The 22,764-nt window shown below is 43.2% G+C and overlaps 1 protein-coding gene across 6 annotated transcripts in view; it reads right to left on the minus strand.

Moving 5' to 3' along the window:
• Positions 1-3,937: 3,937 nt before the first annotated feature.
• Positions 3,938-22,764, minus strand: part of LOC133488068 (protein unc-79 homolog) — a 45,807-nt gene continuing 26,980 nt past the window's right edge. For 2 of the 6 annotated variants that reach the window (XM_061795508.1, XM_061795504.1), the window contains exons 24-51: positions 20,933-21,114; positions 20,075-20,276; positions 19,784-19,966; positions 18,609-18,677; positions 17,939-18,228; positions 17,635-17,817; positions 15,781-15,943; positions 15,167-15,316; positions 13,854-15,086; positions 13,378-13,479; positions 13,023-13,139; positions 12,826-12,928; positions 12,123-12,263; positions 11,958-11,996; positions 11,735-11,847; positions 11,567-11,652; positions 11,015-11,188; positions 10,640-10,708; positions 10,451-10,561; positions 8,001-8,105; positions 7,854-7,931; positions 7,682-7,771; positions 7,426-7,601; positions 6,360-6,543; positions 6,073-6,276; positions 5,864-5,941; positions 4,462-4,503; positions 3,939-4,374 (exon numbers count right to left, since the gene is read on the minus strand). In XM_061795508.1, coding sequence (XP_061651492.1) covers positions 4,186-4,374; positions 4,462-4,503; positions 5,864-5,941; positions 6,073-6,276; positions 6,360-6,543; positions 7,426-7,601; positions 7,682-7,771; positions 7,854-7,931; positions 8,001-8,105; positions 10,451-10,561; positions 10,640-10,708; positions 11,015-11,188; positions 11,567-11,652; positions 11,735-11,847; positions 11,958-11,996; positions 12,123-12,263; positions 12,826-12,928; positions 13,023-13,139; positions 13,378-13,479; positions 13,854-15,086; positions 15,167-15,316; positions 15,781-15,943; positions 17,635-17,817; positions 17,939-18,228; positions 18,609-18,677; positions 19,784-19,966; positions 20,075-20,276; positions 20,933-21,114 — 4,856 coding nt within the window. In that variant the 3' untranslated portion in view covers positions 3,939-4,185. Of the gene's footprint in view, positions 4,375-4,461; positions 4,504-5,863; positions 5,942-6,072; positions 6,277-6,359; positions 6,544-7,425; positions 7,602-7,681; positions 7,772-7,814; positions 7,932-8,000; positions 8,106-10,450; positions 10,562-10,639; positions 10,709-11,014; positions 11,189-11,566; positions 11,653-11,734; positions 11,848-11,957; positions 11,997-12,122; positions 12,264-12,825; positions 12,929-13,022; positions 13,140-13,377; positions 13,480-13,853; positions 15,087-15,166; positions 15,317-15,780; positions 15,944-17,634; positions 17,818-17,938; positions 18,229-18,608; positions 18,678-19,783; positions 19,967-20,074; positions 20,277-20,932; positions 21,115-22,764 lie in introns of all 6 variants that reach the window. The other 4 variants (XM_061795509.1, XM_061795505.1, XM_061795506.1 and 1 more) reach the window with 4 other exon arrangements.

Here is a 22,764-nt window from a genome sequence, read left to right on the forward strand (position 1 = left end):
GTGTTATATTTAGCTTGTGCCTAGTCTGCTCTGTGTGGTGCAGGTTTGGAGCTGGGCCCCTCCCCTGTGGTGGTGGTGGTGGGACAGAGTGTGTGTGTGTGTGTGTGTGGGGGGGGGGGGGGGGGGGGGGGGGGGGACATGTGCTAAGTCTGTCTCACACACTGCATCTTTAATGAACTGCCATCAGCAGACCTTTTACAGCCTGCTATGACACAAACCAGCAAACGTGCAGGTTACATATTAACGATAATGTCAACGTGGAGGCACCAAGAATGTCAGCATTTGGAGTGGAGCTGAATAATGGACATTTGAAAGATGGCCCATTTTTGGTACATCTAATCAATCTCAAAAAATTCAGGAGAGTTGATCAACAATTCTTTATATGAGCGCAATATTTGTTGTTTGTGGCATGTTTGTATGTAAATATAAAACTATATGGGTGGAACGGTGGGTTGATTGGTTCGCACATCTGCCTCACAGTACTGAGGACTTGGGTTCAAATCCCGGCCTCACCTGTGTGGAGTTTACATGTTCTCCCTGTGCCTGCATGAGTTTTCTCCGGGTACACTGGTTTCCTCCCAGATCCCAAAAACATGCGTGGTAGGTCGATTGAAGACTCTAAATTACCTGTAGGTATGAATGGTTATTTGTTTCTATGTGCCCTGCGATTGGCTGGCAACAGAGTTGGGTAGTAATGCGCTTCAGTTACTCAAGTAACATTTTCGATGCACTGTACTTTTTACTTTTACTTGAGTATTTATGTGAAGGAGGACCGATACTTTTAGTCCGTTACAATGATCGACATGCCGTTCGCTACTTTTATTTATCCATTCATGCGTGTGGGCGTCTATTTTTAGACTCCATCTTTGACTTTCGTATAGGGCAGCCGTTGCGCCAATCAAACGGGATCACTAGTGTCATTTGACTCCAATTCACCAATCAGACAACACAAGGCAGTCACATGACTGCGCACGTAGCATTCGCGAGCCAATCAAAATGACAAATATTTTGGGGGAAAAAAACAGGCGAATGTGTTTACAGACCAAAACACAACAGCTTTGTCATACCAACTCTTAAATTGCGACTGCCCAAACTTGGATATTTCAGCCCACAAGGTCTTTCTATACACTGTATGTGCACTGAGACTGAATAGCTAGTGCTCCCCACAACTCAGAACATGATAAGTGGTATAGAAAATGGATGGTTTTCAACAATGTTCAAAGTCATGCAGTACGGAAATAAATCACATGAACATTCAGTTTCATGTCTTCTGTGTGTGCACTGGTAAGCTTCTGTGGCATCATTGCAAAAAGAAAATCCAAAGAGAAAAACAAAATGTTGCATAAGATTTGCTGATGACATGAGAGGTATCCCATATGATGAAAGTTTTGTTTGACTTTTGTTTGATTTTTGGTCAAAGTCCAAATTGTACCACCTTTTGTGTTGTTCGCCATTGGCCATTACATTGCATTAATAAAGAGCTATAACATTAATTTATACCGGTACTAAAAAGTGAAAAAATAACCTATTCAAAACCCATCATAAGTGCACCCTTATTGTAAAGTGATACACCCCTCAGTATGATACAGTGCTGTTCCTAACAATGGTGTACTACAACCACATTTAAAAAAAAAAAAAATCAAAAATCAAAACTGACAATTCATATCTTTTTAAAGCGTAATTTCTGATACCACTCCCATGTCTGATCAGGTGCACTTAATGTTGTGGCGGCTGAGTGTGCATACATGTTCTGTGTAATGCAGGCTGATTCAGAGGAGCACTGAAGAGTCAATGAATTCTAATGTGAATGAGGCAACGTAGACTACTTTTACAGCCATGCTCGCTGGGGATGCGCCGCTTGACACTAACGCCAATGGACACTGTGAGCAATTTAAACATTCATGCATTGTCCAGCTCGGCCTGTGTGGCTTTCACTGTAATAAAAACAAAGTGACAGCACTGGGCGGCGGCACCAGAGATTGTCACTATCTAAATAAGCCTTACCAGGAATTATCATCTGTAGTACACAAAGGATGTTTTGTTTTCAAGGTGCATGGGCAAAAGTGGAAAAAGTACTTACAGTAAGTAGAAGTACCGAACATATGTATACCTCTGTGTATAAAAAGACTGGTATAAGTAGAAGTACTGACAAGTAAAGTAAAAGTAAAAAAAGTATAGGCTGAAATGCCTACTGTAGTTAAAAGACCGTAAAAAGACAACAACAACTAAACTATTGTGCGCTAACGTCGTGAACGGATGAACAAAACTTTATCTGTGTGTGTTTTTTCAGATTAGACAAAGAATTTTGAATGCTAGAAGTTGGTGGTTTTTAGGCTTGCACAAGGCACAATTTGCCACTAATCACTCCTGGCTCTGATAACATCAAACTATTCTCTTAAAAAGGATATAAACTCCAAAAATGTAAACGCAAGAATACACTGTATGTCCCAGCAATTGTGAAAACATGATAATCTCATTAACATTGCCATCGTTGAATAAGAATCAAACAGAATAATTCATCAACATTAAGGGGGCGCCATGATGGGTGAAACTCTCTAGTGACGTCAAAGCGCCACTAGAGTTACCTGCTACCAGGGCCCACCGTTGAACTGTGGCGGCTGACAGGTATATCAGATATCAGACATGACAGAGACATCTGTTTTCTAATATAGTTAGTAAAAGTAAAAGATATTTGAAAAATTCACTTAAGAACAGTCAAAGTATTTGTACTTCGTTACTTCCCACAACGATGCATGTGTGTTTGTTTGGAAGAATTCTGACCGTCATAATTTTTGAGGAGCCACTCACGCACCCTGTCCACCTGAGACGCCTTTGGTCAGTGTTAATTACCGCTGACTGCCACATTGTCCTCCAGGAGGCTGTCAGCCAGGTGGGTGGGGGGAGGCTGCATACCTGTAGGACACTGATTACATAAGATGCTTCTGATGAGAGAGAGTTTGTTTGGCAAAAGGTGGTTTGGAGGCAAAACGATCACAACGGTGGCAGCGGCTGACAGATGCAACCCTGGCGCAAGGGGGACTTGATGAGACAGACCTGCACACACAAAAACCAGCATCACTTTTGTCCACCCTCCCACAGCAGGAGAGCGTTGATGATCCAAGACTGAAGGGTTGATGACAGGGGAGGGCACCGTGAGCCTGATTCCGCCAGCCTCACGGGTCACTCCAGTTGAGTGCGTGAGCGTGCATGTGTGTGAGTTCATGAGTCACATTGTGTGACTCATTTGGCTCACACCTCATCACAGGTCCTCTTTTGCATGCACAAATATAAAAGTCAAATCCCCCAAACAACACATATCAAAATGATTTAAAGACAGATTTCGCACGTCTAAAGTCCCAGTATTTAAATGAGCAAATTGGATTCATGTTAAAGCTTGATAATGAAATCCCAAACTAGATGAATGTGCCCTGCTGTCATGACATCTGTTATCCTCAGGCTAATGCAGTTAGACCTCACAACAATGCTTCATCATAACAAACCACATTAGGCCAAAGGTAATTGTGTTTGCCTGGTATAGGCCTATCTCCTATAAGGAGGAGGGGGAGGCCTCCAATTTGGGCTATGGAGCCATTGGTAGAGGGTGCGTGTAGGGGGGGAATCGATACCCAAAATAGTCTCGTTTAAATCCGAGCTCTGTCTCCATCTTATCGAGTTAGGAAGCTGCTCTCCCAACTCACACGGCCTCGTGATGGATCCGAGTCGTGATGGCGAGAGGCAGCGTGACGGACGTTCTGACAAGAATCGGAGATGGCGAGCCGGCTAAATGCGTGTCATTTTCCCGGAGAGGTCCAGTCTCTGGTCCACAACCGTAAACAAGGCGGGCTGATTTAATCGCGCTGCCATTTGGATTATGGTAAAATGGACATTTGGAATATGAGCGGGGATGTGACAGTGAAGTAAATGTCACATTTGAATATCGGAAATGACAAGTTGTCTTATTAAAAAAAAGAACTTTTTATTGTCCACTCGAAAAAGATAGAATGCCATAGAGTGAGTACACGTTTGCATTCAGAGCACAACACAGATAAATAGAAATCTTCTGCAAGTGAGACATCACAGCAGCAGTATTAAATAGCATAGATCTACTGTACATATTATACTAAATGGGGTTCAACCCAGGTCAGAGTCCTTTTTGGTTGAGAAGAGAAGGGTTGTAGAAAGAGGTCACATGGGATAGAACTGCGAGGCGGCCTCAGATGACTGGATCTCCACCTGAGCCATCTTGAACTGAGTGCACTGCAGCCACTTGCGCAGCGCGAAGGGCGGCGCTCCCGGCGTCTGACCTTGCAGGCACCGGTGGTTCACACGGTTCTGGATGGCCTGGAGTCGCAGCTGCAGACCTGCCGACAGGTGCTGATGAGGATGACAGGGTTGACAGTGAAAGTCGGCTGAACAATTTGCTCGGATAGTTTAGATTTAGATGCTATTTAAAGGGTTTACCTTAAGGTTGGACTGAATCATGGGTAGCCACATTGGAATAAGCTAAGGGAAAGAATAAGGAGGGAGACTTTATGGTCTGCCTTGTTTGTATATTAGCAGGATACGGTGAACCCCGGTTTATCGCAAGGGAGTATGTTCCAGAAATCTGCATTGTAGAGAGACAATGACATTTTTTCTATATATATGTACTGTACTCCTACTCGAAAAAAGGCTCCGGTACCATGACACCGATACCACTTACATATACTGAGAAATGTCAGCTGTGTGGAGATGATTTAAGGTAAACACAGAAATTATGCTCTGACAAATGGATGACGAACTCTGTCCGGGCGATGACGGAGGTGGCCGCATGTTGCGGAAATGCGCCGTCTGGCAAGAACCAATGTTCTCGCGCCCTGTCGCCCGCTCTGTGGCATGCTACTCAGCTCGAGCCAGCTGCGTTCCCGTCATGAAGCCGGGGCGGAGAAGGCAACGCAAGGCGGGTGACGTTTTGCACCACAGCGAGTTCAAAAAATAAATGAATTAAATTAATAAAAAGCGATGATGTGATAAAGTATGACTTCAATTGTGGTATTCTCAAGAGGCAGTCTTGCATTTATTTTGCAGTTAATACACAGAGGTAACATGGCATCTGTATTTCTACTTTTATATCCATCAAGCTCTATGTTCTTCATTTCTTATTTCTTCTTTGTCTCTTATCTATGGCCTCCTTTTAAATAGTGCCCCAAGTGTTCAGACCAAGACACCACATAACTGAAATAGCTCGTGTTACAGGCTACATTTAAGTGAAATGTGTGGCTAGGCTGTTAGAAAAACAAGCATTTGGATATTAAAAACTAGGTCATGAAAAGTTGTCACTCTAAAAGTACGACTGTATATTTGAGTGAAATGCATGCCATGTCAAGAAAGGTTTGTGTGTTGGGTTTCTGAACAATATTTGACCTAATTCACACACATTTCCATCACATTTGCAAGATGTAATGATGTAATATGTATAATGATGTAATGGCATTATCAAGCGTTGGTACTTGGTGTCGGCGAGTACTACAATATACAAAAAGTGGTATTGGCTCATCCCTAGTGTTACCCCTACCACACGATTGAAACATATTCAAACATACTTTTGTATGAGGGATGGGTGAAACTATTTTAAAAATGCTTTTTTAATATGATCTATATTTTGTTTTTCTCCTATTGTGGGTAAGTCTGGAATGTACTCTCCACAATAAACTGTAAGTAGATTTTTCTTTCATATTTTTCTTAATTTCTTTATGCGTAACATGAGAATCTGAATGACAAAATTGTGTCAAATGTATGAGGTGAATATCTATGAACGTATTCTGATCCAAATAAGGATTTGAAATGAAGTGAAGATGTAAATGTAGCAACATTTCTTGCAAACCTTGACAAAGATGGATGAGTTGCATTCCTGCAGTGCTTCCATCAGGCTAATAACATGAAGACACACCATCTCTACCATCTGAAAGAAGGATAACAAAAAAAAAAAGCCATCATTGTTAGACGACTCTTTGTATGTCCTATTTTCTACACTTTAAGAGTACACGTTGCACTCGATAGACAGAAAGAGAAAAGCAGAGGCAAAGCACTCACCACTTTATTGTGCGCCATGAGCTGCAGAATGCTGGGTGTCACGCGACTCCAGAACTCCAGGCCTGTAAGAATGGCGCCGGAGGAAAACTCTGTCTGGTTGTGGTTCTGCAAAGAGGGAGCGGCGGCCACCTGCTCACAGTAGATGGTCCACAGCTGGGCAAACATGAAGGCGTGGAAGAGAGAGCACATGTGCAGCACGGACGTCTGCGTGTCGAGACAAACGAGAGGCCGTGAATAAACGTGGTGAACACAAATGCAGGGTGCGATCACTTGAACGGGTGACAGACCTTAGACTGCTCAGGAAAGCCTATAAGGATGACAATAAGATGATCGGCGATGTGGGAGCCAGCATCCAGAGGGATGGGCATACAAGCAATGGAGCCCTGATGCAGGGCGCAGTGTGTGAGGGAGCCCAGAAGGAGCCAAGACAGCTGACGCACGTGGGAAACGCATTCGATGAATTCCTTTGGACTGCACAGGAAAACACGACATTAAAGACATCATGACAACATTCTTTAAAAGCTTTGATCATCATCATCATCAATATTTTATGACACAACTCATCTAGGCAGCATTCATGTGCTCGGTATGACACGGGCACGAAAGCACGACTTCAGAATATTTAGGGAGAGTTACTCACCCAAAATGACATTTATTGAAAATTCTTCCAGGTCGATCATGCAATGTTCACAACTTGAGACTGACCCAGGCATGATGTTTTATGATAATAAAACAGTGAACCCCCACTATTTGTGGCAAGTCCCTATCCCCTGCAAATGGTGAAAATCTGCGAGTAATTGACGCCTGTAATTGTAATTGTAAAAATGTAATTGTCACAATACAGGATAGGTCAGTAATACAGGAGGAAAAAATTCCCATATGGCTGAATTTGATTTTTATTTTTAACCAGTTTAGCTTTCTTTAAGAACTATACAACCCATTAAAAAGAATTTGATTCTAATTTTTACTCTCTATGATTATATTATCCATCCATCCATTTTCTGAGCCGCTTCTCCTCACAAGGGTCGCGGGAGTGCTGGAGCCTATCCCAGCGATCATCGGGCAGGAGGCGGGGTACACCCTGAACCGGTTGCCAGCCAATCGCAGGGCACATACAAACGAACAACCATTCGCACTCACATTCACACCTACGGGCAATTTAGAGTTTTCATTGAACCTACCTAACCATGCATGTTTTTGGGATGTGGGAGGAAAGCGGAGTGCCCGGAGAAAACCCACGCAGGCACGGGGAGAACATGCAGTATTATAATAATTATGATACTGTTACCGTGAAGCTTTTTAATTGATACCGTGATATGAATTTTATATCATATTACCCAGTCCTTGTCTCACCCTTGTTGCATGGTGGAAGGAGGATGGTAAAGCCAAGGAAGATAACGGACCACAGCTTTGTTGTCACGGTGATTGCCTTTGCTGATCTCCATGGCGGCCACTTGCGCCAAGCCCACTTTAAGGTTCCCCCCAAAAGTGTCTTCGTGTAGCGGCTGGCAGCAAGCCTTCATGTGACTCTGAATGACAAAGAGGGCACAGTAACCTCTGCCAGTACTCGTTAAAACAAAGTGCTCTTGTGATGCAAAAGATGACTCACTTTGAGTTTGGTTAACGTGTGCATGTCTGCAATAAAGTCTAGGAGCTCACTTATGTATTGTCTCATGCATTCCATTGCTGCTGTTGTGCACTGTTTGAAAGAGATACAGATTTTTATTTGTAGGCTGTCTTACCTCCAGCTGCTGATTCTGAGGCTCCAAGTTCAATCTTACCCCGGGAAATGTAGCAATCATGTGCTTTTGGATGATGGTGGATTCTGCTAACCGTGTGCCGATATCTGCACAAATGAACTTGCAAAAATACCACCAAGTTTTAACATGCATGTCAGTGTGAAAATGTTATTTTTGTGTGCTTTTTACCTGGACAAGCAGTAACAAGTTCGTGTCAGGCAGCGGGGATTTGAACTTGAGAGCTTGAAGCAGCTCCAGCACCACAATGCGCGACATGTAGAACTTATCTCGCTCCTGGATGTGAGGAGATAAGAGAAGGGAGTAAATGTACTGATGCAGCAAGACTGCCTTTTTCTATTATCGCTCGTCCTTACTCATGCTGCGAGGAGAGCATAAACTCACAAAGCTGAATAGAGGGGGAAGGACAGGCGGCGAGAGGGTGGGAGGGAGCCAGAGAATAGACAGACAATAGTGAGGCTGAGGAGTAGATTTAGGCCAGTCCAGATCTCTCCTCCCTGAGTCCCAGGCAGCTCAGATGAGGCTGTCAGGCTGCCTTCTCCCTCCCTGAGGACAGGCTGCTCTCTTTGTTCCTCCCTTCCACACAAAGCCCAGCTGCCTGTTTACAAACCACACTGTCATCTCCTGGCTTCCACTTTTGCCTCTCTTTCTCTGTGCCATCATGTTTGCTTATGTTCGTCGCATGCTCCCAAGGAATGCAAAGCCGCTCGGGACGTGTCGCACATTGAAGTGGCTACACCCCTGTTGGAAACATTTTTTTTTGATGTGAAGAATGACACCATAATAATAATAAGAAGAATTTTAAAAAAATCAAAACCCTTAAAAGACAATTATAAACAATTCCACTGAGAAATAAATAAAGGCAGCAAGCACGGTGAGCTTGTGGTTAGCAATTGCGCCTCATAGTTCTGAGTGCCAGGGTTTGAATCTTGGCTCCAGCCTTCCTGTGAAGAGTTTACATGTTCTCCCGTCTTTGTGTGGCTTTTCAACGACTACTATGTCTTCCTCCCACATTCCCAAACTGTCCATGTTAGAGGCATGCATTGCATGCATTGAAGCCTCTAAATTGTGTCCTGCAATTGGCTGGCGACCAGTCCAGGGTGTACCCCATCTTTCGGCCAAAGCCAGCTAGCACAGGCTCCAGCTCACTCTGATGAGGACTAGCACTACAGAAAATGCCTGGATTGGTATAAATAAATAAAAATGAAGAGCAGCTGGTTGCTTACTTTGTTGAAGGACATTTTACTTGACAGGCAACATTTGACCACTGTCCAAATGTCAGATTGTGTCACACTGCAAGGGCATTTCTCACATCTTTTTTTTCCCAGCATGACAACGTGACTAAGTGCACATCCAAATTAGCAAAAGAACGGCCTCACCAGAAGAAATTTAACATTTGATAATCGAACAGCCAGACTCTAGACTTAAATCCAATGAAAAACCTGCGGTGTGACCTAAAAGGGGCCTCTTCTCCCTGGCAATATTATAGATGTAGAGCACTGATATGCAAGGAAGACTGGATCAGATGAAGACTGAATGCAAATCAAGTTACATCAACAAAAACAACCCTTTTTTTTTTTTTAGGACTGAACATGTTCCCCTAACAGATGTTTTACTTTCTATAATCCACTCTATGTGTGGCTTGTGCAGGGCCACACCTGAACTCTCTAAATTAAAACTTAATGGAGCGTGTCACCTTCAGTAAATAGAAACCCACAGGCCCAGTTTTGCAGCAGCATCTACTGATGCAAAGCTGCATACTATGGCAAACTTCAGTCAAAAAAAAACAAAAAACGCATAGGACAGTTTCCAAGAGTAACTGTTGATAGTGACTCTGGGTTTTGAAAAGTGGATATTGTACGGTGAGAAATTGAAGCGGGTGTAGAAAATCAATACTGCAGGAGACATAAAGCATGCGCTGTTGACAGTGGTGGTGCATTAAGGATCCTCGGGGCCAAACGGTGTAGACAAGCCTGGCTCCATCTCCATCTGAGACTGCACCTTAGAAAGCCGCCACAGACCTGTGGCCCGACAGCACACCAACTAATCATGTTAATCAATAGTGGCTGATTGCCTACTTAATCATGTGAGACGCATGGCCACATTTCTGGCTGTCTGGGGAGTCTGGGAAGTAGTGCAGCATGAAAAGAATGATGACCGAAAGGCCTGAAAAACAACACAACTCAACATTTTTATCACAGCAAATTGTTTTAAAAGGTTTAACTCCTTGGAGGGAGTATGAAGTTGCGGCTCACGAAAGCACTTTCATTGTGCCATCGGGAATAAATAATGGTGGATTGTTGGACTCTGATCTGTTTCTGACAGTGCCCTCTTGGAGAAATGGGGAACAACAGAATCAATTCATCATAGCAGATAAATCCAGTTTCAGAAAAGCAGCAGAAACACAAACGTTGCAGCAAATGTTTTGCTGTGCTCAAAGAGTCACTGATACCAATGACTCAGATTGTGCGGGTAAATAGCAAGATAATCAAAAAGAATACTTTTGTTTTGGAAGCTGATTCTTTCAGGCAAATAAAGACCAATCAATAGGGTTTGAAGAAAATGGTGAACATCTCAAGTGGATTGCATGTATTGTAAATGTGAGATGTACTGTACTGTACCTTGTTGAAGGCTTTGTAGCAGAGTCCACACAGCTCCACTAAGTAGGAGAGGCTGAAGATGCCATACTGGATGATGAAGCTCAGCAGCTTGGAGAAAGGCTCCAGGAGGCTCTGCGGGACACAGGAGGTTAAATGTTAAAGGCCAGGCTTTGTATAAATTAGCTTCCCCCAAATCTTCTCGGGGCTTACCCGAGTTGCATTTGTGGTGGGAATTTTCAGAAGGCAAATTATAATCCTCAGACTGGAATCCATGGGGCACTAAGGCACAGACAGATTGAAAAAGCTTTAACGAGAAGACTTTTCTAAGTACAAAAGTTCATGCAACTATTTCACTACGATGTAGTAATATTGGATTGAATTCACGTGGGGATAAAATGATGAGTGACACTTTAATTTGACCTCCAAGGTCAAAAGCGGTAGAGTCAAATCAATTACAATCTTGAGACTCAGTCCTATTGAACCCGACAAGCACACTGCTCCATGCGTTCTCCTGAGCCATAATCACATCAAAGCATGTCAGGCGCAGAGTAAGTGAGCGGCTGCGGCGGCAGGGGCGATGGCTACCTTCAGAGGAAGCACAGAGGGCAGTTTAGTGAGGAAGGTCTGGAATTGGTTGCAGATGGTGGTCCACAGGTTGCTTGGGGAGTCCATTGGGAGGGCCTCCATGAAGGTGGCAATGTTGTCCAGGCAGTGCAGTATAGTGCCTCCTGCCGGCAGACTCTTCTTGTTGTTCAAGCCCTGTAGGAGAGGACACAACTGTGTTATATAATGGCATTCTATAAGCGAAGAGATATTCCCATTTAACTGATCATTCAGTGCTGATCAATCACAACGCTCAGGACTGCAGTAGCGGATTTAGGACACAGAAGCACAGATTATTGCTCGCATGGGCCCAACGCCTCACTGGGCTTTTATCTGTGTCATTTATTTAGCCCAGCAATAATAATCAACTGGTGCAGTTGTGCAGGGTAATAGGGCAGGTTCTCTTGAATACCCTGAATACCTTTTTTTTGTTTGTAAATGGGTTTATGCTACCTCGATGGCGCCAAAGGGGCCTCCAATGCTTTGCTAAGAGCTCCTCCTGCTGGTTAAAAGACAAACGAGGAAAAAGCTCACCTCCAGCAGCATGTTGAGTGCAGCAACAGAGCTCAGCTCATTAAAGTCTATTAACGAGGAGGCAAGCGTCCGAAGAAAACTTCCATCTGCAAAGAAAAGTAGCAAACGGATCTTTTTTTTTTTTTGTCCAGTAGGATTTCGATTTAATTGGTAGTGATAGAAGTTGACCTTTAATGTTGCTTTGGAAGAGTTGGGGCAAGATCCCATTTGGCGCCAGTTGGTGGAACATACAGCGGAGAAACTGCTTGGCTACACCTGCAACATTCCCTGGGATCAACATGCTGCAAAGCACATGGAGAGGGGCCGTGTTGGCCACGTGAATTATTCAACTCGTTATCTATACGAAAATGTGGATATCTCTACGACCCAGTGTGACAGTTTCATGCAATACCTCTCAGCTTGTCCAGAAAAATTGGCACTGGAAGCCAACCTGAAAGAAGTCAAAGCAGAGGATTAGGCTCCAGGAATGACTCATGCATGAGCACTGAGGGATAGTTATGAAACTTCATTTAAATGCAGCGTGCATGTAGGTTGCAGGGAGGGGGAGCAGCTCTACCTGCCCACAGACTGCATGATGTCCAGGAGCATAGGAGCTGCCAGATCAGGGCTGAGGTGGATGAACATGGAAAGCACCACCACCGCGAGGCCCAGCGTCTCCTCGTCGTATTCTTCCAGCACGGCCGCACAGTCCCGACACCTAAAGCGTCACATAGAAATATACCTTCGCTCAAACTAACTTACTAATTAGTTCCTCTCTCTGCCCTCCAGTGGGTGCGTCTGCTGCCACAGCTGTAAAACAGGCTACTACCTTTAACAATTTTATTACTAAATCCAGTACCCGTGAAGTATCAGTGCTAACATATATATATATATATATATATATATATATATATCCATCCATCCATTTTATATATATATATATAATTAAGGTCATGGGCTGCTGGAGCCTGGCCCATCTATCTTTGGGCGGGACGCGGGGTACACCCCGAACCGGTCGCCAGCCAATCACAGGGCACATAGAAACAAACAACCATTCGCACTCACATTCACACCTACGGGCAATTTAGAGTCTCCAATCAACCTACCACGCATGTTTTTGGGATGTGGGAGGAAACCGGAGTGCACGCAGTTAGCTGGGATAGGCTCCAGGACGCCCGGGACCCTAGTGAGGGTAATCGGTACAGAAAATGGATGGATGGATAGGGAAAATACCCATAAATTATTATTTTGTTGGTATTTAGCTACGATACAGTATTCACCTGTCAGACATTAAGGTCGGCTGCTCATCAATGAATTCTTCAGGTGCAGGGACAAACATGCTAACTGTGCTTGGTGCAGAGAGCAGACTGGTCTTTGTTGGACCTACAATACAGGGGAAAAAACCAAATTCATAACAATAGAAGAATTGAGCTATTGAGGTTGATGCAATGAATGACTGACTGACTGACTGACTGACCCGTGTCCCAGGTGCTGATGTTGTGCGGTGCACTGGACTGATGCTCCAGCTGCCTCTTCATCAGTTGGCTCATGGTCAGTGCTCCCAGAGAACCTCGCTTCACCTGACGGTACTGAGCTGAAAGTCACACACAAACAAATACACTCAGGTTCACATTGCTGTTAAAGTATCTATGCTGGAAGATAGTGTGTGAGGTGATACGAAAAAAGGATGTTTCAAGGATGATAAAACAGATGGTGCGTGCAAGTGACCATGAAATCACACCATTTAGCCTAACCACTGAGGTTATTACTACATCACTATTTTTGTTTCTAAAGAGATTAGTAAGTAAGTAAATAATGTTACAGAATCCTACCGGATACTGAAGAGCGGTGGCTTGTTTCGGGCATTGCGGCTTCAAGTGTCGGAGCTGAGGAAGATTCCCGCGGCTTTTCCAAGGTAGAAAGAGCTTTATGATCTGCACGGTGACACGAACACTTTGTGAGCATCGCCGGGTTCGTTCCCCACTAAATAGCCCAGTTTTTTTCTCATTTCAAAATGTTGTTTATATTTTATACAAAGCAATCGCAGGGCACGCACAGACAAACAACCATTCAAATACACATTCACACCTATGGAAAATGAGGGTCTTACAACCTAAAATCCGTCAAAAGCATGGGAAAACGTAAACTCCACACAGGAAACCAAGATTTGATCCCGAACCTGAGAACTCTGAGCCAAATGTGCTAACCACTACCCCACCGAGCTGCCTGTGTCTAACAACTGTTAATGTAAATGGCTGAAAACAAGGTGATGCCACGGGGAAACCAGTTTTGTTTCGTTCTAACTCACCTGTGTCTGTGGCCTGTTCATTGCCAAGCTTATCAAACGTGTTGAATGAGATGTCCAGGTACTCCCTCTGGATGGCGCTCACAGCTATCTTCCTCTGCTTCCGCTGTCGAGGAACAATCTGGATTTTAAACTCTGCCTCGTCGTTGTCATCGCCGTCATGTGGTTTGAGGTCGATGTCTGCTTCATCGCCCATGTCATCGTCCTCCTCATCGTCGCCGTACTCTTCCTCATCATTGCTTCTCTCCGGTGAGGACAGAGGTTCTGCTTTGTCTTCCGGGATGTCCAAGAAGATCATCCTGCCGGAGGGGCTTGAACCCTTGGCCTCATCTAGGGTCCCGAATGCATCATCCACTGAGGTGTCTGGCAAATGGGGTGTCTTCCTCAGCAGATCTCTCTTCTGCTTCAAGGTCATGATGGGGCTCTCATGGCAGATGTTCTCTAGGCGCTCAGGTAGTTCCAAGGAACTAGAAGGAGTGAGTTTCTTTTCCAAAAGCACTTCTCCCGTCAGAAGGTCTGGGATCATTTTGTCCCTTGAGCAGTCCTCCACACTCACCTGCACCACAGGGGACAGCTGCAATGTGTTACTACTTGCGGGGGAAGACAGAACCTTTGGACTCCCATTGAACTTGGAGCCTATTATGGTGTTGAGATCAAAGTCCTCATCACTCTCAACAATTCTGAGTGGAGGTAAGGGTTCAAACACTAAGGAGTCAGTGTCAGACATGCTGAGCAGTGAGTGTTTATCCGGAATGGAGGTGCAGTCGGAGGAGAGGTCAATGAGGTCTTGGTCCTCCTTCCCCGCAGCTGACCCACCAGCAGAGCCATGATCCAGCTTGTCTTCAAAGGTCTCCATGCAGCTGAGGCGGACCTCGGGGATGACAGGTTTGGAGATGTCGGACTGCCCGCCTCGAGACCCCCGCCTGTCCACTGCATCGCTGCCCTCCACTCGAACCGAAGAGCCATCGGATGATCCTTTGCCGTGACGCCTGCTGTGGGCGGGGCCCGATGGGGGTAGGACAACAGGGAGCGGCTGCAAGTCGCAGCGGTCGATGCAGGATTTGCGTCGATGTTCGTCCAGGTTAAAGAGGATAGAGTCAGTGTTGGAGATGTCCAGAGACTTCTGCTTGTTCATGGCCTGCAGACGCTTCTTCCTGGTGCTCTCCTCCCTCACGCAATGCAGGATGCTGTCCTGAAGGGCACTGGCTTCCCGGTACTCTGACAGCTCAATTTCACCTGACGTGGGAAAAGAGCGATATTAAGACATCAGGGAAACAAGATACGTCATCAGTGAGCAGAAATGTTTCGACTATTACTTTTCTTTGCATTCAGCTCAACTGGTTGGTATTTTACAGACTTGCTGCCACCAATTCTCTTCAGCCGGGCAAAGAAGGTTTGCGACTCCTTGTTATTGGCCCCGGTGGGTGTGTCATGAACATCTGACTCATCAAATACACTGTCCTCCTCTGAAATAAAGTTAAGAAATACAGAATGAAAAATGATTATACACTCTACTGTCCATAGTGTTGACACAACTTTCAAAACACAGTCTTTAAAACATTGTATTACCTTCATCAAGGAGGATATGTTTTCATCAACAAGGGTTTATCTTGTGTTTTTTCAAAGTCAACTTTGATACATCTACATTAGCTGATTTTGTTTTTCCTCCCGAGGCTTTTATCTTCCAATTTCGGTCAATCAACTCATTGAGAAAATCCTAAAACCTATAAACACTTCTAAAAATGCCCATCTTTGATAATGTGCAATGTTAAAAATATCTGTATGCAGAAACAGAAGCTGTAAGATTACATTTTCATGAGGATCTGATCTTTAATCACTTTTTATTATTATTATTACTATATTGTGCTCATTTTTGAGGACCCTCCACCTCAGCCAACGGTGCCGATTGACTCCAGATGAACAGTTTCACCTTTTTCCTTTTCACTGTAACGGCTCATGTTGGAGTTGTCGCTGTAGAGGGGACCAGCGGTGGCGTGGGGACGGCAGCTGTGATACTGGGCATTCAGGGTGTTGATGGTAATGTAAATCAGATGGAGGACAACTTTACTGCCGTCCATTTCTCTGTAAGGGTACTGAAAAAGGACACTCAATTAGATACACCTACACCACCTAACAGTGATTGAAAGGAGTTACTTAAACAAAAAACAGTGGTGGGAAGTAATAAAGTACAAATACTTTGTTACTCCATTTAAGTAAAACTTTCAGGTATCTGTGGTTTACTTTTTTAAGTTTGATTTTTCTGACAACTTTTTACTTCTACGCCCAACATTTGAAAGAGACCTATGTCAAAATAGGTTTGTTATGTTTTTCAACTTCCGCGGATGACGACCCAACATCAAAAATAAAAAAGATGTGAATAGAGAGGTAAAGTCAAGCGCATTAACGAGGACGGCAAAAGATACGGACAAGAAAGACATTCCACATCCTTATCTAAGAGAACAGTTTTGATGTTGTCGGTTCCAAGAATGATTTGTAGCGAATGTATTATCTCGTGCCAGCCTAAACACCAAAAAAAATTCTAATATGAAAAAAAAAAAAACGTGAGGTTAAGGTGTATATTTTTCAATTGTTAACACTGGCTAACAGTGCATTTTTTGTTAGTCAGTTTCTGTTATATAAGTTATATAAGTTATATGAACACGTTTTGATAGCGTGCGCAGTGAATTTTTTTCTTCTCATGAATGAGTACGAGCACATGCACGTTAATAGAGGGAAACTATTTTGTGTTTGCGTTTTTGTGAAAACTTATCCAAACAGATATTGTGTAAATGTGACAGCAAACATTCTTTTTTAACTTTATTACTTAAAGGTGCCATATTTTGGCTATTTTGACCTCCATAGGGTGACGCTTAGTATGAAAGTGTCAATTTCATTTCAAAGTTTTGTTATAAAAGTGCTGGACACTATTAAGGCTCCTCTGACAGGTATTTCTGTTTGACCCAAGTTTGTATCCGCTTTGTCCATATTTGGCTAAGACCGCCCCCTTTCCGCTGATTGGTTACCTCCATGTAGAACACCCACTTGTGAGAGCACACGTTTGTTATGTTGACAGCGCTGGCTCGGGAGCAGAGAGGTGGGCGGAGATTCTTGCTAGTGATGTAGATAAGAAATTCGAATGATCTGATTTCAGGCCTCTCGGCAGAAAAACGTCTGGAATTTAGGAATGCGTGGACAATTTTAATTCATATTTCACATGTTTACTGAGGGCGGCACGGTGACCGACTGGTTAGAGCTTCGTGTGTGGAGTTTGCATGTTCTCCCTGCGTGGGTTTTCTCCAGGCACTCCGGTTTCCTCCCACATCCCAAAAACATGCATGGTAGGTTAATTGAAGACTCTACATTGCCTGTAGGCGTGAATGTGAGTGCGAATGGTTGTTTGTTTCTATGTGCCCTGCGATTGGCTGGAAACCAGTTCAGGGTGTACCCCGCCTCCTGCCCAATGATAGCTGGGAAAGACTCCAGCGCTCCCGTGACCCTTGTGAGGAGAAGCGGCTCAGAATATGGATAGATGGATGTTTACTGAGGCACCATAGGGACAATATTACATCCCAAATACTAGAAAAAAAAGTCGGTTTGGCAAAATATGGGACCTTTAAGTAAATTCCAGAGTCTGTACTTTTTTCACTTGAATCAGTAATTCTACTTTGAGCAGAGTCATTTTTACGCAAGTACTTAGTGTGAGTACTTTCGCCTCCTCTGCTATCTAATGACTGCTGCACTGAAATATAATGGCTAGTAATCCATCAGAGTGAAAGAAATGTACCTTATACAGAATGACCAGCAGGGCTTTGAGCCACATCTGTCTGATGTGTGGCCTCAGGGCCCAAAGTGAGCATCGGGGGGGCTGCTGGAAATAGTGTCTCAGCTGAGGACAAGTGCAGTACTTTAAGACCTGGACCACCAGGGGGAGAAGCTGCTTCCCTAAATTGATGTTATAGTCCATGACCTGAAAGAAATGACACTGAACGCTTCAGCCTACATAGGACGCATTATTATATTCATGAAATAGCAGACACACATAAACACACATTAAACTCAAGTGATATTTTTTGATAAAAGTCAGTCACCTTTGCAATGCCAGCAATGAAGGCGTTGAAGCACGTCGAGGTGCGCATCTTCTGAGGTGCAATCATGAAGCAGCCTTCCTGCTGGTCGTAACCCAGCAACACATACAGGTGACGCTTCACCGTATTGAAGGCCTTGGCGCTGCCAATGTCTGCCTCGGCACTGCTCTTGTCTTTGGCCATGAATTTCATGAGAACCATGATAAGCTGGTGAACAGTCTGGTGATCTATGCCGGCGTCCTCCGGGAGCAGGTCTCTGATGATGCTGTCGTCTTCGGGGGACAGAATCTGGCCTGCATGAGAGACTGAGGCGTCAGGGTTTACGAGCGGGAGAAAGTGTGCTGCAGAAGCTAGGGGATGGGTAAGGGCAGAGGGGCTAAATAAAGAGACAGGAGGCTAGTATACTGTAAACTTAGCCTTAGTCCTTCTCAGGTGGGTGAAGTATCATGCATAACCAACAGGTTTACACAATATGAAGAGTATGTGTGATAAATAAAATACATTTAAAGTGTTGTCTTTCTGTTGCAGGACTGGAGAAAGAAAGTTACAAACGACCATTTAAAATATTGCATATTTAGATGTCTTGGCCTTGTCTACCAAGCTTTTTATTCAATGTATTGTACATATGCGGAGCAGTAAAGTAGTCGTTTGACATTTGGATATTTTTATTTACCTGGCAGGACTTTCTCGATCATATCACCAAGTGTTGGGGCAGAGTGCTCCTGCCTGGTAAGCCTTAGCGCTACAAATCAAATATGAAAAGAACAGTTTAGAGGAATAAGAGGTGAAGGTACCACAGGGCACACCTCTCGGCACACACAAACACATTGTTTATAAAACCGTTTAAACATAAAGCTAAACAAGGTCGACATTGCATTGAATGTACCAACTGTAATTCTAATGAAGCTGCCATGTTGAGTAAAACATAAATAAAAACAGAATACAATGATGTGGAAATCCTTTACAACCTATATTCAATTGAATACACTGCAAAGACCAGATATTTAATGTTCAAACTGATGAACGTTATTGTTTTTTTAAAAATTGTTTTTCTCTCATTTTCACACATTTCTGCTAGAAAGAAAAGAAATGTCAACCAAAAAAAAACCTATGATAAATGCTGAAATGTATCTGGGGTTAATCTGAGGCACTTTAAATAGTGGCAGAATTGTGCTGACTCCCATTTAACATGAGCTTGAATGTGATTGGTTAATTCTGAACACAGCCACATCCCCCTTTATAAGAGGGTGTGCAGACTTGTGCAGCCACGTTATCTGAGTTGTCTATTCTATTTCCCCTCTCAAAAAGATTTAGTTGTGACTGAATGGATGGCTTATTGGATGGATGGAGGTTACAAGACAATGGTGGAAAAATCTTGTGCCAGCCGAATGTTAATTGAAAATTGGCCCATTGTGAGACTAACAAAGGTTATCTTATTTTAAACACCACCAGCCTCTGAAAAATTCCGTCAATCTGAAAAAAAACACATTGTTACAATCTCTCATTTATTATATCTCAAAAACCTGGCATTTGAACAGGGGTGTGAAGACTTTATGTCCATTGTCTGTTATACGTAAGAAAGGCAAACACCTGAGGCGACAAACATTAGGATCGTGGTGGACTTTGATCATGAGGAAATTCATATTTGAAAATAGAAAACCTGGTTTCAGTTCCCAGACAAAGAAAATGGGTGGCGGTGTACAGAAAGCACTCGAGATCCACTTTAGTGTTGAATAATTTCAGTATATCAGCATGCACTTGAAAATGCTGTTTGACCACGGACTGAATGAAAATGTCACAGGACACATCAGAGCGTACAGGACAAAGTGGCCAATCCACACTACTCACAGAGTCGGTTGCTCAGTGACTCTGGGAGTGAGAATGCCCGCTTGGACTCTGGCGGGCCGCCCTTCACGCTGTCACGCAGGGAACGCACACTCTTCTGGCGGTTCCTGGCAAAACGCGCCCGTCGTATTTTCCACATTGCTGCATCACTGAGGTTGGCCACATTGGTTCGCACTGCAGTGATGGCTGTCAAAAGAAAGGTTAGGACTCTAATTTAGAATATAAATTGACTCTGATATGACTGTCACAAGTAGAATTATGCTAGCTGGCTGTGGTTTTAAGGCTGCTACATACTAGTAGGGAAAGGGAACTCCTTGTTACAGTCCAGGTGTAACTGAGCCTCCAGCGATAATGTTTCAAAGCGGTTAACGAAGAACTCCCAGCTGAGAGCAGGTACGTCTTTCTTCAGGAAGTGAAGCAGGAGCAGTTTGCTGAGGATGACGGGCCGATCCCTCACAACTGTATCAAATTGGAAATCCAGGCAAAGGCACAAGCCCTGCATAGGAAGGACACAGTGAGCACACACAAAAGCACAACGCAGCATAAATCCGTGCAGGGACAAAAAATGTTGCACAACTGCACAACCTATATATATTCAATTGAATACACTACGAAGACAAGATATTGAAAGTTCAAACGCCGTCGCGTATGAATCCAAAAGCTAGTTTCTTTTTAGCCTTGTCTTGTGTCTTGCGGTGTAGCACTGTAACTATCTGACGGCCAATAAAGTTTTTTTTCAATCTTTCAAACAACAATCAAATACACTTTTTTACAAGGGAAAATAACAAAAATACTGTGAAATCGTGCATTTCTGTGCACTTTTATGGTACTACACTGTCACTGTGCATTATGTAATAAACAATCACTTCCCAATCGCGTTTTTTTGTATATATACAATGAATATAAGCATTTCTATATACAAAAGAAGAGAGGTCTCACTTAAATGTTGCTGCACAGCTAACTGCGCTTTGTTCGACTCACTAACTACAAATTAGTATTTAGTGAGAGACACTGATGATGCAAAAGTAACTACTGATGGTTTGAAGGTTTGATTCTTCTGCATGCAGCCCATGGTAAAAAAAAAATACAACTGTTTTACTGGATAAAGAACAGGTTATTGCTTTGCGTTGAACAACCGTGTGAGGTGCTCACCTGTAACGCTGGCCTCTTGATGGTGTCCAGCAGCAGTCTGGCTCGGGTGGCCACAGCCGGATTGACATCCTCCACCGAAGTCAGGAAGCAGCAGAAGGCATGTGCCAGAGAGTACTTTAGCAGGTGGTTTTTTGTCACCGCGCCAATGTCGAGAAAGCGGCACAGCACTCCCACCTTCTCCACTATAAAAATATCATAAACGGAACAATAAAACAATTTTGATGTATGTTAGGAACCATGACATACAGTAGCCTACTGTAATATTACAGTATATTTATAAAGAAGATAATCATGAGAATGTACTTGAATTTGCTATGTATCATTCATCCATTTTCTGTAGCAATCGTCCACATTAGCGTATCCTAGCCGACTGACAGACTGACTGGAGTACACCCGAGACTGGTCACCAATCAATCTCAGGGCAATTATAGACATACAACCATTGACAACAAAGTACAATTTGAAGCCTTACACTATGACTATAAGTATGAAGCTGGATTACCTGAATAAAAGTTACACAAGCACGGGGAGAACATACAAATTCCACACAGAAAGGCCGGAGCTGAGATTTGAAACCAGAACCTCAGAACTGTACGGCATATGTGCTAAACACTAGACACCCGTACAATTCATCCATCCATCTATCCATCCATCCATTTTCTGTACCGCTATTCATTGCATAAAAATTCAATATGAAACCAATATAGACAATCAATAGGCAGCTTTTTGGTTAACTCATTCACTGCCATTGACGGTTGTTGAATTCAAATATCAATTTTAACATGGAGGCCTGGCAGTGAATTTAACTTATGCCAAGTTTTTATTTACTTTTTCTAACTGCTGCATTACACAATGATGAACACTGGATGTCAGTGTAGGCACAATAACATTTACATGGCCTGTTGGTCATGTCAAGCTTGAGGATACATGATTACTCAAAGAATCTATTTCAACAGAAGACGATTAGCTGGGTTTTGCAAAGATTTAAATATCACATTAATTTTGACATTTATTTAAACGTAGGCGTATCATCAACCCACGAGGCTGACAACACTGGCCAAGAGATAAATTTGTTTACATGGCTACAAGGACGTGTAAATCACAAGATCCTTTTTTGCCTGTCCATCACAAGACATATATATCCGAGATTCAGTCAAGGTCAATTTACAGCCAATCACAAGGCGGTTTAAAAATAAATAAATCATATGAAGTCGTCAATTCCTATTTGCCGGGCATTTGCGCTGCACTGTAACCATGACAACAAGGAAGGAGACGTGGGCAGTGGTGTAGGACGTATGTTCGTTTGGTCTTGTTTAGATGGTTCACGTGTACACTTACAAAGGGACCATTATGATGATCAATGTTACCACATGAACCTGCAACAACATTAGCTAGATTTGCCCATCTAATCTAATGAGATCCAAAATAGGGCTATCACTATCGAATAATTCCAGAATCAATTATTCTATTGATTAATCCATCAATTAAGCGAATAATAAGGTACAGATTTATTTTGCATGTAAGTTTATTGTAAAATAATTGTTCCCGACTCCTGTTTATTAACAGATTATTGTTGTTTATTTGTTTTGTTTAATGCTTTAAGGAACCAAATAAACAACACTTAAGCAATATCTCACGAGAAGGAGTGATGTTGTACTCACCAACCTTTTTGAATCTGAGAGCTACTTCCTGTGTACTGATTAATGCGAAGGGCTACTAGTTTGATATACACTTCTGAAGCTGCTTCAGGTTCAACTACATTTCAATTACAGGTTAATCATACTACAGCTGCAAAAAAATGATTACTTTCGGAACAGAGTAAACTCAGAGAC

Source organism: Phyllopteryx taeniolatus, chromosome 13, assembly GCF_024500385.1.
Source record: "Phyllopteryx taeniolatus isolate TA_2022b chromosome 13, UOR_Ptae_1.2, whole genome shotgun sequence".
NCBI lineage: Eukaryota > Metazoa > Chordata > Actinopteri > Syngnathiformes > Syngnathidae > Phyllopteryx > Phyllopteryx taeniolatus.